Raw genomic sequence first — 14,815 nt, forward strand, 5'->3', positions numbered from 1 at the left:
GGGCTGGGACCGAGCACCCCTACTTGCGGAGGTTGGCAGGGACAGCAGAGCAGGGCAGGTTCCCCGCTGGGCTGACTGGCAGTGTATTGACTTGGCAGTGGCACATTGTCCTTTGCACCTAAGAAAGTTTGGAAGAGGCAGGTTTTGCATCACATTGTTGCTCAAGGAAAGCAGAGGCCAGCCCCACCCTGGCCCCATGGCTGTGCTTGAAACCTTCCCCACAGCAGCCCATGGAGTCCCCCCACCCCACTCAGCGAGTTCAAATTTACAGGCACCAGCATGAGATTTTCCATCGGACGTACCCACCCCGGGAAAAGTAACAAAGCCAGTAACTTTGGCTCAGCTGCCTGGGCCCAAGGATGGACTCAGACGCATACGGATACACATTTCCTCCGCTACACGCTCAGCAGGCCTTGCAGCAAGCCACTGGGAGGTTCCCCAAGGCAGCAGAGTTCTGCACCAATGCACGGGCTGATGGTCCTCATCTGGCTAGCAACGACTGGGGACAACACAGCCCCTTAGCTACTGCAGCCCGGAAAGCCCCTGCTTCTCCTCGCACTGAATATCCCTGCAGGAGAAGGCATGGCAAAGGCACAGTCCATGGCAGTGTGATCAGGTGACATTAACAAGAGTCGACAGCGTGAGCCCTGCGTCTCCCGCTTCGCAGCAGTGCGTGCTGACTGGGCCCCAGAGCCCCCAGGGAGGCAGGGCTGTTACCCCGTTGTAACAGACAGGGAAGCTGAGGCAGAGAGAGGGGAAGTAACGTCTGCCCCAGGGCTACAGAGGGCATCTGCCAGAGTCAGGGAGTTCCTGGCTCCCTGGCCCACGCTCAGCCCATACCAACCCCTGCAGAGTCCTCTCCATGCACCGACTGCAAACAAAATGGGTCAGTATTTCCTCCTGGGAAACATAAACCCAGGGCCCGCAGGTTTGTTTCAAGTCCTTGCTCAGGTAAAGAATCAGGCCCTCGGGATCCAGCCCATGGAAAATCAGTTGCAGGGTCAGGGGCCGGGCCCTGGGATGCTGGATGGTCTGTGAAGGGCTGGTAACGAGCCTGAACGCTGGCAAAGACACAGCTCCCCTGTTCTCCAAGGCCAGATGTTAATCCAGCCGCCCTGTGGAGCCTGGCGTGGTGGCCTTTCTCCCGCTACCAGAAAGAAGCCCCAGGCCAGCATGCTGCAGAGCGGTGTGCTCAGAAGAGTCTGGGCATAAAGAGGCTTCCCTGGGGCTCCAGGTAGTCATGTCTGTACCCCTGGGGGACGTCCCCTGTGGCCAGCTCTGGCACTCACAGCCTGAGGGACCCAAGCCAGCCCCCCCCCTGCCTATCACATGAACGTTTAAAACCCGAAACCCCTGCCAGTGCCCGGCCCAGGGACACTAGTCTCCAATCACACCCCTGGCGCAATCCCACTCCCTCCCTGGGGGGCAGACCAGACACTCTGTTCACCTACGGGGGAACCCAGGTGCAGGGTTACTTCTGCACTATGGGGGGGGGGGGAAGAAAATGGACCCCCCCCCCCCCCGGAGGTCCCTGTCTGTAATGCTTCCCTGGCTCTGCTGAGCCTTGGAACGGTCTCTCTGCAGGGGGCTCCTGCAGTAACTACGTCCCTGGCAATGTGGCAGTGGCGCTTGGCCCACCAGCGCGTGGCAGGGAAGGCGAGGCTTGCTCAGAATTCACTTCCTGGGGCACGAGAATCAGAGCTGGCATTTGCCCAGAGCTGCCCACTTGCTTCCAAGAGGGAGATGCTGGCTAAGAGGAGGTGGCAAGGGGTCTTCTTGGCTCAGGAGTCCCTGGGGGACGGGACTCTCCCAATGCCAAGGCCTCATGGCAGGGGTGCCTCGGATCAGCCTGCAGCAGCAGGTGCCGAACTGTCCCACGCCCACGCTTCCCTGCTCCCCTTTACGGGCCTTGGCCGGGATGGAGACGAGGCAACAAATTAGAGGTGTCAATCCCCGCCAAGGATGAGACAATAACCAGCTAGAAAACCAGGTACCTGCATCAAATTGTCAACTTCCCATCCCCGTGCCCGACAGAGGCGCTGCGCCCCCTGCCTTCCCGCCCCCCTGCCCGACAGAGGCGCTGCCCTCACTACCCCCCCGTCCCCCTGCCCGACAGAGGCGCTGTGCCCCCTGCCCTCCTGCCCCCCTGCCCAACAGAGGCGCTGTACCCCCTGCCTTCCCATAACACTGGGGCCCTGTTAATGCCCATTACAAAGTTCGGATAGGAGCCGGGTGCTTTTGTGGATGGGACCAGGTCAGAAGGGCCTGGGGAGGAGACTGGCCTGTGGTGACAGAGCTCGAGGGGTTCCAGGGAGACTGATCAGATTACGTGACACAGCAAAGGGCCCCCTGTGCTCGAGGCTCTGCCATGAATACGAGGCACAGGAGAACCCCCTGGCCAGCACACTAACGTCTCACACCAGTGCCAGGGCCTAGGCAGAAGGACTTGCTAGCCCCCCGTCCCCAGCTCCATCGCCCATCACTCCCTCTCTCCCTCCCCAAAGCCACTGCTCACTCCCCGCCTTCGCGGTTCTCAGGGGAGGTCCTGCCTCCCTCTCCCCTAGCTCCATCTCCCTCCCTCTCAGCCACAGCCTCTGGATTGCGCCAGCCCCCGCTCTGGGCAGCGCCTTGGCATCCTGGCTCATAGGGAGAGGTGGGCGGGAGCACGCAGCAGTCTGGTGCAGGGGACGGGCTCATTAGGCTTGGGTAATTCCCCCACCTCCGCCAAGCCCTAGCCCAGGCCAGGCGCACAGCAGTCTTCTCCCCAGGCCCTGCTGAAGCCTGGATTCCTGGGGCTCGGGGCTGGCTACGGAGATGAGGGATGTCTGGGGAGTCTGAACTCCGTGCTCTGGAGAAGCACACGAGGGGTCACACTGTACAGGGGGAAAGGAGAGGGGGCCGTTACTTGGTGCCCTCCTCGGGGTTCCCTTCGCCATCCGTCTTCCCTTCCTCCTCCGTTTTCTGGTCGTCTGTGTTCAGTTTCTGCTGCTTTTTCCTCCGCACGCACTTGACGATTACCAGCACCAGGATCACTATGGCCAGGAAGCCCCCCACTGAGGCCCCCACGATAACAGCCACCGTGGAGTCACGCTCCGGGGGCACTGCAGAGACAGAGCAGGGCAGGTGAGGAGGGAGGCTGGGGGGACGAGGGAGTCTGAGCAGCAGGGAAACCAGGCAGCTCCTACCAGCACCAATGGGATATGTGGGCAAATCCAGGCCCTGCCCTACCTTACGTGGGGTCTGATGGGAGGAAACGCATGCAAGGCCCCACACACAGACAGGCCATGGGTGGGAGTGGGATGTGCTGACAGGCACGGCCTGACGATGGGAGGAGCAAGCCCCTATGTAGCCACGTAAATCACACGGGCCACGGCTGGCATTGCCCCTGGGCCTGTGGGGGGAGGGCGCACTGGGACCAGCCCCACAGCCAGCGGATGCTGGGAGGGGGGGTTGGGTAGTTTCCTTGACTGGAGACCCTGAAGTAACTGTCTGAGGAGGGACCGTGCTGCCCAAGCAGGCTGCAGATCCTCACTCTCCACAGAGCCAGGCGATCCCCGCCTTGCCCCTCGCTGCAGGAGTCCGTGTCAGAGCCCAGACCGGGACTCAGGAGCGTCCCACTCCCAGCCCTTCGCTTGCTCCCATCCCCTGCAAATGCCAGTCGTCCAGCTGCTGCAGAGAGCTCCCTGGGGCTGGGAGGGAACTGGGGCACCGCGGACTAACACAGACAGAGAAGGGGAACTACAGGAGGCCTCAGAGTCCCCCTCCTCCTGTCATTGCTCCCAGCCCGGTGAGGAGCCTGGCTCTGGGACCATGGCAGGGCCAATTCCCCAGGGGATGGAAACATGCCCTGACCTGTCACACGCCCCAGAGGCAGGCAGGGAGTGGCAGCTCAGCCCGCGGGCGGGGAAGGCCGGGGGTCACTTCCTGGCTCCCTTGGTGACAGTCACCAGCCAGACGAGCCCGAGTCCCCACTGAACCGTCCCTGCCCACGTCGGCCCGGTGAGCTGGAGCGGCCGCGGGATGTGGGCTGGGACGGAGGGGTGGGGCAGCGTGGGTCAGAGCAGCTGCCTACACTGTACCAGCTCTGGCCTCTGCTGTCGCCACCATTGTTCAATATAAAACAGCAGCCCTGCATCCCCGTCTGCCCCCCACTCAGCGCTCCTTCCTCCCCCTCCACTTGCCTCCCGCCCAACTCCTGCCGAGCCGGGCCGAGCCTGCTGCGCACCCACCTTCGGTGATAACCTTCAGGAAGATGCGGGCATGGCCCCGGTGCCTGTCAGGCGGGTTCATCACGTAGCAGTTGTAGGTGCCCTCGTCCTCCAACTGCACCTGGTGGAGGGTGAAGGACACGTCGTTCTTGCTGGGGTTTCCGGTGAACTCCACCCTGTTCCCGAAGCGATCCAGCCGCCAGTGCACGATCTTCATCCGGAACTGCAGGAACTGGGCAGAGATGGGGGGCGGGGCAGTGAGAACGCCAGGGGGGCTACACCCATGCTGGTGCCCACAGGCCAGTCAGAGACCACAGCACCTCACCTCCTTTCCCTGGGGCACACACCACTCAGAGCTCAGCTCCCCTGGCCCCGCTGGGATCACCCTGCCCTCAGACAATCACACAGCTGCCCCGAGAGCTACAAGGCCCTGAGCCTGCCGGCGGGAACGGGAGGGAGCCCTTTGGTATCACGGGCTGAGAGTGGCCACCATGGGTCAGGGCACTGGGAGCTAGGCTGCCAGCCGGGGTCAGGGCATTGGTCATTCATGGCTATCTCCTGCCTGGGCTTTGCCCCAGCCGTAGCAGGAAAGTTTAAGCAAACCCAAGGGTCCAGCCAGCCGCTCACCACCTGGAGAGAATCCTTCATCTCTGGCCTACAACCCTCTTCTGCCTTGTTTCCAGTTAGTCTCACCTGCGGCTGGCCTGAGCAGTGGCCACACCCCAGGAAATGGGACATTCCCTCCGGACACAGAGGCCTTTAATACTCACATGGGAGTGGGATCTGCGTACCTGGATAGACCCAGTTTTGGGTCAGCGATCCCCGTCCTCCCATACCTTCCCCTTCACCCCCAGGGAATGCTCTCAGGACCAAAGCCTGGGGCCTTGCTCTCTTTCTATTCAGTCCTTACACAGGCCTGGACTACGCTACAAACTGACATCAGCATAGCTACGTTTCTAAGCAGTGTGAAAATACCTCCCCTTCCCCCCCGAGAGATGTAGCTACACTGACCTGACCCTGGTGTAGACAGCGCTAGGGCGACAGAAGAATTATTCCATCCACCTGGCTGCTGCCTCTAGGGGAGACCGCCTCCCGTCAGCGCAGACAGTGTCTACACTGGACAGAAAACTGCAGCTGGAGCTTCTCCTGAGCACACACTGAGACATCCTCAGAGCGAACCCCAGTAAGCAGCAGGACCCGCAAACAGGGTTGTGGGACTTGAATCTGTGTCACCAGCTCTTGACGTTTTAAAACAAGCCAAGTGACATTCAGGGTTTTTCTTAAAGCCCAGCTCCCAGAGTCGCCGGGGCAGGAGAATCTCAGCTTTCTTTCCCTTTTTTTAAGGCAGGAAGTTCCCAGCCGCCTGGAGCAGAGAAAAGTTTGAAAACGAGACCCTGCTGGCTCCGCAAGCAGACTAGAGCCCCAAGTTAGTACTTTGGTAAATCTGATGATTTTAAGCCAGTCTCATGATTTTGGGGGGCCTGGCTCATGATGTTTGATGGTTCAGAGCTGGACCCACAAATCCCTGCAGGAGGTACTTACCAGCTCCTCGCTGCAGTTCTCACATTCCTGGTAAGTCCAGTTCAGGGAGAACAGTTTATTCTCCACTTTGTAGCAGGAGTTGAAGGTGCAGGGGAGGCGCACGGAAGAGCCATTCAAAGCACTGATGGTCGTTTGCGCCGTGATCTCCATGCCCAGCCCACAGGGCGCTGGTGAGAAGACAGGAATGAAACAGGAGGGAGAAGAAAGGAAGAAGTGAACAAATACTGAAAACTGCAAGCGCTAATGTCTGTCCCACCCCTTGGGGGCTGTGGGCCTGGCCTGCTGGTGGAGCTGTCCAGGGGGCGGAGAGACCGGCAGGTACACAAACACACACATCACAGCTGCTGTGGCACTCTGGACACGGTCATAGGAAAAGGGGTTTTCCAAGGGACGCTAATCAGCGCACAGCAGCACACTGACCTCTCAGCTCCCCCCTCGCCAGTGGCAGGGTGATAACGTACCCGCTGACTCGGACACAAAAGACAGACACAGCTTGATCCCAGATTGGCCCGTCTGCCCCTTAGGGAGAGCTGACCTGAAAGGACCTGCCTTAGTCCCTGGCTAGAGAGAGGGCTGTGTGTATGGGATAGTGGGATAACCCATCTATATGGGATTTGAACCAAGCCTCTTGCCTGGTTTAGCAACCCGTCAGCCCCATGCTCCATTGCCCTGCTGCCCGCCTCTCTCAGCCCTTCCCCACGCAGCACTGACTGCAGGTGAACGCTTTTCACAGCCGCTTAAACCAGGTTTGCTATGCAAAGGCCTGGATGAGCTGCAGTGGACCAGATGCAGCATCAGCTGTGCAGGGCTCAGTGCCACATCCGCTGGGGAAATTGATGGCTGCGCTCATCAGATTTCCTTCCCGGCAGGACGCACTGGGGGAGTGACCAGCCCCTGCCAGCGCTGGCCTCTGGGGGCTGCAGGGAAAATGCAGATTCACTTTATTATCCCCCTTAGCTGGTGTCTGAGCAACACTCTCTGGATGGAAGTCAAGCGGCCAGGCTGCCAGAGGCGCCTGCTGGCAGAGAGGGGGCAGAGCTGGTTTCTGCAGTGGAGCCCAGGCTGCAGCACAGAAATGGAGAGATTAACACACACAGCCCTGGGGCAGCATGGCATAGCGCTCCCTCTGCCTCCCACTCCCCACAAATCCCCCTCTCCCTGCACCCCCCACATGGCCTCGCCACGCCCCACCCTGGCTCCCACCCACTCCGTTGGCCAAATCCAGAACTGGGGAGAGCAGAGACCACAGTGGCTCATGCAGCTCACAGCAGGGCCAGATCTGTGTGTCTCCCCTCTGCTCGCTCACTCCTCCTTTCTGACTCTCCCCTGCTCTAAGGCTCCCGCTGCCAGGCCTGTAAGGGCAGGATCCCCACTGAATTCCCTGGAGCGCCTGCAGGTCCCGGGCTGTGCTGGGAAACCCCAGGGCTGATGCCATCTGATGGCTCTGGGACCACGTGGGTCCCCCTCTCTCTGCTCTCATCCCTGCTGTTCTCAGCTCTGGTTGGGGAGTGAGCCCGGCTGTGCTGTGGGGCAGAGCCCAGCTGGCAGCTTCCCCACCGGGACGAGCTACATGAACCCTGAGAAGTTAAGCAGAGGGTAAGAGGCTGCAGGAAAGGGGCCAAGGAACTAAAGTGGGGGGGCACAGGCCTTTCCCCACTGGACAGCACACCCCAATGCAGTGCGCAATGGGAGGGGGTTGGTGTAATGAGCAGATGGGTCATTGTTCAGCATCTGGGTCACAGTAACGCACCCCCAACCCACTCAGCAGAGGCCCAGGGCTGAACCGGCACCCCCCAAGTTCCCCTTCTCTGCTGCAGCCTGCAGCCTGGCCCAGCACAGCTGATGCTGCATCCAGCCCTGCTCTATGGAGAGTGACACGCATGCGGGTCTCGAGCACGGCCGAGCCAGCACCAGATTCATACACCCCCACCCCCATGGCAATGCTTGAGGCAGCCAGATCAGCGCCCCATCACAGTCAGGGGGTTGGAGACCCTGTGCCAGAAGTAGGGGCCCCTTCCCCCAGGACACAGCCCCAGCAAGGAGGGTCTGACTCACTGCGTTTATGGCTGGTGCGGGATGGGAGCCGCTCATCACCTGCAGCCGCAGGCTTTTGCCAGGCATTTCTGCCAACGCGCTTTGGCCCTCCTGGGCTGTGCTCGGCGGGGAACTGCACTGCTCAGCCCCACGGAAAGCTGGGTCTCTGCAGCCCCCCCACACATCAGCACCCCCCCACGGGCTGCCATGGCACACAGGCCTGACCTCACACGGGGCCGGGGCAGTGTCGCTAGGAGTCGTCCTTGGAACCCAGAACCAGGCCAGGATTCATGGGAGAGGGCTGCATGTGGGTAGCAGACAGCTGGCTGGCCTAGGCTGAGCAGGGCCTGTCTGACAATGCGGGACCAGCTTGGCGTCCGCTACTGCTCTCGCTGACCTCTCACAATGAACCCAGGCGGCGGGAACCTGCTGACCGAGACGCTGTCGTAGCTGAGCTAGCTAATTTGCTCCCTGCCCGGTAGTTTCTGGCGCTGGGGGGAGGGGTAGCTCAGTGGTTTGAGCACTGGCCTGCTAAACCCAAGGTTGTGAGCTCAAATCCTTGAGGGAGCCATTTAGGGATCTAGGGCAAAAATCTGTCTGGGATTGGCCCTGCTTTGTGCAGGGGGTTAGACTAGATGACCTTCTAACCCTGATATTGTATGAAATTGTTTCTCAGGAGAAAAAAAAAACAGTGGTTTGTGGCAGCTAGGAAACCTTTTGTCTTGTAATCTGATCACTATGAGATACCCAGTCAGCAGCCCTGTAGCATCCTGCCAGGTTACTGCTCCGGGGAAGGCTGAGAAGCTCCTTCCAACAGACTTTGGAAAAGTGAGATCCAAACCGGAGCCCTGGCACCTCAATCCCACATGTGAAGAGCAGCCCTAGAGCTGACGGATTGCAGCGAAGGGGAGATCGGAAAGAGCTGAGCGCCATGGGCCGGGGAGTCTCCTTTGTGCCTTTGGAAACCGTTCCTGCTTCTGCAGATGGCGCTTTTAAAAGATTTAAAGGTGCCGTACACAAAAAATGAAGCCCTAGCAGTTCGGCAGCTAAATACCCTACAGCACACACCACGTACAAACCCAGCCCGGGCCAGTCCAGGTCAGGGCTGCTGCGACAGGCCGTGCTGCCAGAAGGATGCCCAGAGAGCACCATGGTGAGTACTGGGAAAGCCAGCCCGGGCAGGAGGTGTGTCCTGGGGAGTGATTCCTGTGGGCTGAATGCCAGGCTGTGGGAAGAGCCTCAGCCCGGCCTCTTGGAGAGAGGAAGGGAGGAAAGAATCCCTAGCACCAGGCCCGTGGGATCCATGGTGACTGGGAGGGGGAAGCTGGAGCTGGCGAAGTACACATCCTGCCCCACTCCAGCTACTGCAGCAGTTGTCAGACAGGCTTCCACCCACTCGGCTCTAGGGGGGCGTGGTGAGCTGACCTGGCCAGCACCAGGGCTTGGGCAGGGTTTGCAAGGTGGGCTTAGGCTCAATCAGAAAAAACCTTGCCAGGTGCATTCAGTGCTGCAGGCTCTGGCCAGGCCGTGGCTGCAGACTCAGCTCATGTGGGCCCAGCCCGACACTCTGACCAGCCTGTGAACATCGTCACGCAGCGATGGTGACGAGCTCAGTGAGGGAGGTGGAGAATCCTAAACTGAGACTGGCTGGTGCCTTTCCCTGTCTGATAACCCTGAGGGCGACCTGCCCTGCTGGGACACGGAGCCCTGCCCCACGCTTTGCTCCACAGGTCTGTGGGCACATCCGGCCATGGGGTTCTCAGAGGCACGACCCCCAGGGACGCCCCCAGGACCATGGGAGAGATGATGCCGCGCAGTCTCTCCTTTGGGGCTCTCGGTGAAGTCAGAGGGGGTTGCGACATGCGCGCTAGCCACCTGTGGTCTGACAGTGTCACAGCTAAGGGCCCCTGGGAGAGGATACAGGGGACACCACGTGGCACACTCAGCCCCTCAGTGTAAACACTTGTATTCCTCTCCATGCAACCATCGGAGCATGCAACATGGGCTTCTTCCCCAGAGCTGATGGGCACTGCCGGGAGCCCTGCTAATGCAGAGTCCATTGATTCCCTGCTGCTGCTAGCTTTAGACTGCTTCTTTCCCGGATCTCCACACTGCCCCACATGCCCTGTCCCCTTACGCCCCTTTCCCCCAGTCTTGGGGGTAGCATTACCCGCAGCCTCTCCAAAGCAAACAACAGGCAGGGTTCCTAGTCACTGAAGATGGGGAGTTGCTGTCCTTTTTCTCCTCCATTTCCCAATCTGTCTGAAAGCAAAGCCCCCCCCCCCCCCCCCCCGAACACTACTTATGTTTTAATCTGACAGGCTCCTGCTTGCATTCCTGGCTCCATGGCAGGGCAGGAAAGCAAGGAACGGAGCCCAACAGGCCAACACGCCGCACCCCCTGCTCCCCACCAGCAGCCAACAAAATGAGGGGCAGCCCCTCGATTGCATTCAAACACACACCACACACGTTCGACACTTTGCTTTTCAACCTGCCGGCTCAAAGGAGCAGCATCCCCAGCCGTGCCCCCTGCGCCGGGCACTGCCCCACCTGCGCCGGGCACCCTTGGAGAGGCTGCAGAGAGCTACGCAGGCTGGCTTAGAGATGCAGACACAGCCACGGAGCCGACTTTACCAAACGGTTCCTTTCTCATCGGTAACGTCAATAAAACCTGCCCATTAGCCCCTCTCTGTGCCCCGTTCTCATGTGGGCAGCAGCCAGCGCCGCCGTCCCCCACGCTCCCGCCGCGTCCCTTCCCCAGGATTCTGTGTGGGGCGACGACGCTGCGTTCACGGGGATGGTGCTCCCCGGCCGTGGGCTGCTGGGGCCCTGGCGGATGCCTGCATGCAAGATGTGCAATAGACACTTACCCAGAGAGACAAGTAGGCTGAGCCCAGTGAGGCACCAGGTGAGCCGGAGAAGCCAAGGCTCCTTGCTCATTTTCCAGGACCTTTGTGTGTGGCGAAGATTGTGGTGTTTGTTGTGGCTGCTTTTTGTTGCTGGTGGTTGGCTTTGTTTTTTTCAAGTGCACTGGGTGATTTCCAAGACACACATAATTTTAGAGCTGTTTTATTTCCCAACCTCCAATATGGCCGGCTGGAGGGTTGCTGCTATTAAAAAAAAAAAGCAGTAAATTTTATGGTTGGTGGATTCCATCAAAGGACATGGGAGGGCATCAAAATTTCCTCGGAAGCAAAGGAACATGCTCTCAGCATCTCTCCTGCTCCACACTCTGGGAGGTGGTTCTGGTGCCTGATCCTGTTTAAAATTGCCACCTTATCAAAGAGCAGAGTGGGTTTCCTCCTGAGCCAGTTAGTGCCTGTGATGAGGGCAGGAAGGGCTGTATTACTGCAAACTGTTAGTCTCTCTTCACCTTCTGGCCTAAGTAATCTGCAGGGTTTATTTCTCCTACAGAGACTCCCGGCATGCTCTGGTGACTACCACATTAGCTAAGCACATACCTGAGTGATGCAGCCTGTGTTCTGGCTCAGTTTAACCCCCAGCAGGCCTGCCCACCATGCCTTGCGTTGTGCGGACTCCGTTACCTTGGGTGTTATCTCACAGCTCCCCAAGCCCTGCCTGGCTTCCCTACAGCAGAGAGTTACTTCCTGCTAGACCTTGTGCGGGTGTGTTGAGTTGGAGGCAGGAGATGGGCAAGGGGCTGATTGCCCATCACGCTTTCCAGGGGAACGCCGGAGCTCTGGAATAACAGCTGCTTGGCAGCGGGGTGAGGAGAAGACCCCTGGTAGGGCAAACGCTGCCCTGGGCTCTGACAGGGTTTCCCTTGTTTTCCCCACAAAAGGAGACAGAAATGGGCTCTTTGCTGAGCCAGCAGTTCCCCTTCCCCATTATGAGGCTGTGACATCCAGGCCCTAGGCTGCAAACCACCACCCACCCTCCTTAACATCTCCACACCCAGCTGCTAACAACCTGAGCACTGCTGTCCCAGGAGCTAATAAACCACCAGACACAGGACCCTAGTGGCCAGCCAAGGCAATGCAGCATCTCCAGCGCAGAGCTGTGGTATGGGCTCTTACTGGGGGGGGCGGAGGCTAGGGTGACCAGACAGCAAGTGTGAAAAATTGGGATGGGAGTGGGGGGTAATAGGCTTCTATATAAGAAACAGCCTCAAATATTGGGACTGTCCCTATAAAATCAGGACATCTGGTCACCCTAGCAGAGGCAGGGGCAGCTTTCCTGGAAGAAAGTTCTGGGGCGAATGCAGTTCCCTTTGCTAAGGGCTGGAGAGGAACATGAGCGCTGCAATCGCCACCCACTGGCATGAAGACATGCCAGGAAAATCTCTCACAGCCTAGTGGAGACTGAAACACACGTGGGAACTCAACTCCCACCCAGCCAGGGACTCTGAGCCTTGTTCTGCAGAGCATTGGGGAAAACGCAGCCAGGCCAGAGAAACGACGCTGCCATCAGCATGCAAGCTCTCCACACGCTGCTCTGTCCATGCCCCAGTGCTGGCTAGCAGCCCCCTGGCTATTACAGCCCTGGGCCTCGCCTGTGCAGGGCTCCTGCTCTAACGGGTCAGTTAGGTGCATGCCACCTGCGTCACGTTTCCTGTGGCCCAAGCCCACATCTGAACTCCGTTCATCACCCACCCCGGGGAGCATCAGCCACACCTGTCTGGGGCTGCCCCACTGACAGGCCATGCAGCAATGAGTCCCTCTCCTAGGCTCTGGGGGCAGAATTCTCCTCCAGCCACATGGATGGAGCTTGCCCACCTCTGGCCTTTCTCTCCTGCAGAGCACAGCCCGCTCTGGCTCGCCGCGTGCAGCAGATGCCAGGCGGTGCCAAGACCAGGCTCAGCCCAGACAGAGGTAAATCACAGCTCCGTGTGGCCTCTGAGAACAGCTTTGGCTGCAGCAAAGGGTGTGCACTCACTTCCCCCATCCCAGACAGCATGACACTAACTGCTCTTCTTCCCAGTCGGTGCAGAGGGGGCAGGCAGTGACAGCTCAGGAGCAGGGCGAGCATCCGACCCGAATGGCTACAAGGTGTTCCCAGCTACTCCATGATTCATGCCATGGGCGTGTCCCGGACTGACTCTGCACCTCAACCTCAAACAGGCTGATGGGCTCTCCAGGGCCTGGGTGCTCCACTGGGACATTCACTCCCTCGGTAGGGAGCAGCATAGGGACGTTCACCCAGCACCAACCCCCACCATACCTGGGACTAGCCCACCCTGCCAGCCCCTCGGTTTTTCACCAGCACTGAATTCACTGATGGGTGGGATGGGGGAATGGGATCTAATCTAACGCCCAGGGGTAAATGAGTACGGACAGGGAGGGAACTGATGCTGCAGGACCCACAAGTAACGCCCTGCGCTTTGGCTCGCCAGCCAGGGAGTGGAGGGAACACTCCCACGGAACACATTCCCTAACATGCGGGCCCAGCTTGGTGAATCCCAGGCACCCAGTGGATGAGTGAGGCTTGCTGGGCAGCCCCCTGGCAGTGTAGCACTTGTGTATCCCCTGGCTCCTCCCCTCCTGGGCCTCTGAAGTGACAGGGGCTCTAGCCTACAGCAGCACGGGAAAGGGCTTTAGTCGGTTGAAGCTGGGGAGAGGTCGTACATCATCCATGGAATGCATATGCTGGGAGAAGCCAGGGCATAGGAATCCCTACGCTGGGAGAAGCCAGGGCATAGGAATCCCTACAGACACCATGTCCCAGCTGTGACACGAAAACCAGCCTGTGAGATGCAAGCACGGGGCCTTTGCTCTGAGGACAACATTAACCTGTTCCCCTTTCCCACACAGCATAGTTCGCGTGGTGGCGTTGATCCGTGTGCAGTAGGGAGCACAGGGGTACTGGTCCCCAGGATGTGGGAGGGTGAGTCCATGTGTTCCCTACTACACAGAAATCAAAGCCGCATCCTGGACCATGCTGTGTTGAAAAGGGAACAGGTTAAGGCCATGTGAGCAGAGGCCACCTTCACTGAGCAGGGGAGAGGTCAAACCACTTGCATGGTCAGTCCTTTGCTCACAGGAGCTCAGGTAATAAAGAGGACAGGGAGCACCCGTGTCTGAGGAGCAGGCTCCTCGTCAGGCTAACGAGGTGCTCAGCTCCGTTCCCTCCTGCCAGGCAGGACTCAGCGGACAGCAGCACTCGTGCAGGATCAGACTCCCAGCTGTGCTCAGCACCTCCTTCCTTGCCCTTATGCCGGCAACAGTCCATTGCTCAGCTAGGCAGGCAGGGAAACTGCCATGAACTGACACGCTGGCAACGTCGGCCAGCCATGCCACGCCCAGGCAGTCAAAAATCACAAATTGGGCCCCCAAAATCATGAGATTGGCTTAAAAGTTGTGAGATTAGGATTGGGTTTTGGTTTCTATGCCTTCAAGTGTCTAAGCCTTTAGGTTGCACTTGGGTCACATTTTCAAGCTTTTCTTTGCAACCATGAGGGCTAGAAGCTCTCGCTTGTTAAACGAAAGCTGAGATTCTCATACAGTGACAGGACTCCCAGAGCCGGGCTTCAAGACAAACCCCAAATAACATGAGACTCGCCCTGGAGTCAGGTTAGCAAAACTGTGGGACACGAACAGGGAAGCGTGTGTGTACACACACACACGGTGCAGGGCTGAGCACTGCCTCTAGTTTGTAAAGTGCCTCGTGACCCTGCCAGAGAGAAGGCACCTGAAGTATCAGATTATTCATTAAAGCACAGGATTATTATATACTAAATCACTAAGCAGATCTATTGATTGTGTAGCATGAAGTCTCCCAGCTACAATGAATAGCCCCAGGCATTCCTGTCTGGGGCACTGTTAGCTCTGACATAACAGGCCCTTAGTCATTACCTACAGCTTTATATTTGTTTCAACTTCAATACAAATTTGTTGGCATATTTTTTAAACCACTCACTCTGGTTCTTCTGCCTCACCAACAAAAAACGAGTGGGGTGGCAATGTGAAACAAACGACTGCAGCATATAGCAACTTTTGCTGCATTGGCCCATGTGCCAGCGCTCAGGCTAAGAGTAGAGAGTGGTCCCCCATCCTTTCCAGGAATGGAGCGAG

General features: G+C 58.7%; 1 protein-coding gene across 1 annotated transcript; it reads right to left on the bottom strand.

Annotated features, from left to right (window-relative positions):
• Positions 1–2,148: 2,148 nt before the first annotated feature.
• On the bottom strand, positions 2,149–10,911 carry SCN2B (sodium voltage-gated channel beta subunit 2). The gene is made up of 4 exons (XM_034754867.1): positions 10,655–10,911; positions 5,751–5,917; positions 4,230–4,440; positions 2,149–3,101 (listed from the first exon to the last, which is right to left on the bottom strand). Exons 1-4 carry the CDS (start codon positions 10,722–10,724, stop codon positions 2,902–2,904), a joined length of 648 nt encoding a protein of 215 aa, XP_034610758.1. The 5' UTR covers positions 10,725–10,911; the 3' UTR covers positions 2,149–2,901.
• Between the last annotated feature and the right edge of the window lie 3,904 nt (positions 10,912–14,815).

Source organism: Trachemys scripta, chromosome 21 (genome assembly GCF_013100865.1).
Source record: "Trachemys scripta elegans isolate TJP31775 chromosome 21, CAS_Tse_1.0, whole genome shotgun sequence".
NCBI classification, from domain to species: Eukaryota; Metazoa; Chordata; order Testudines; family Emydidae; genus Trachemys; species Trachemys scripta.

What these genes read in the sequence shown, in the direction of transcription:
- SCN2B (XM_034754867.1), bottom strand. Translation starts at nt 10,724, where the DNA reads ATGAGCAAGGAGCCTTGGCTTCTCCGGCTCACCTGGTGCCTCACTGGG. An exon ending in CAGCCTACTTGTCTCTCTGG is followed by an intron (nt 5,918 to 10,654) that starts GTAAGTGTCTAT and finishes TCTTCTCACCAG; the next exon opens with CGCCCTGTGGGCTGGGCATG. An exon ending in CCTGAAGGTTATCACCGAAG is followed by an intron (nt 3,102 to 4,229) that starts GTGGGTGCGCAG and finishes CTGTCTCTGCAG; the next exon opens with TGCCCCCGGAGCGTGACTCC.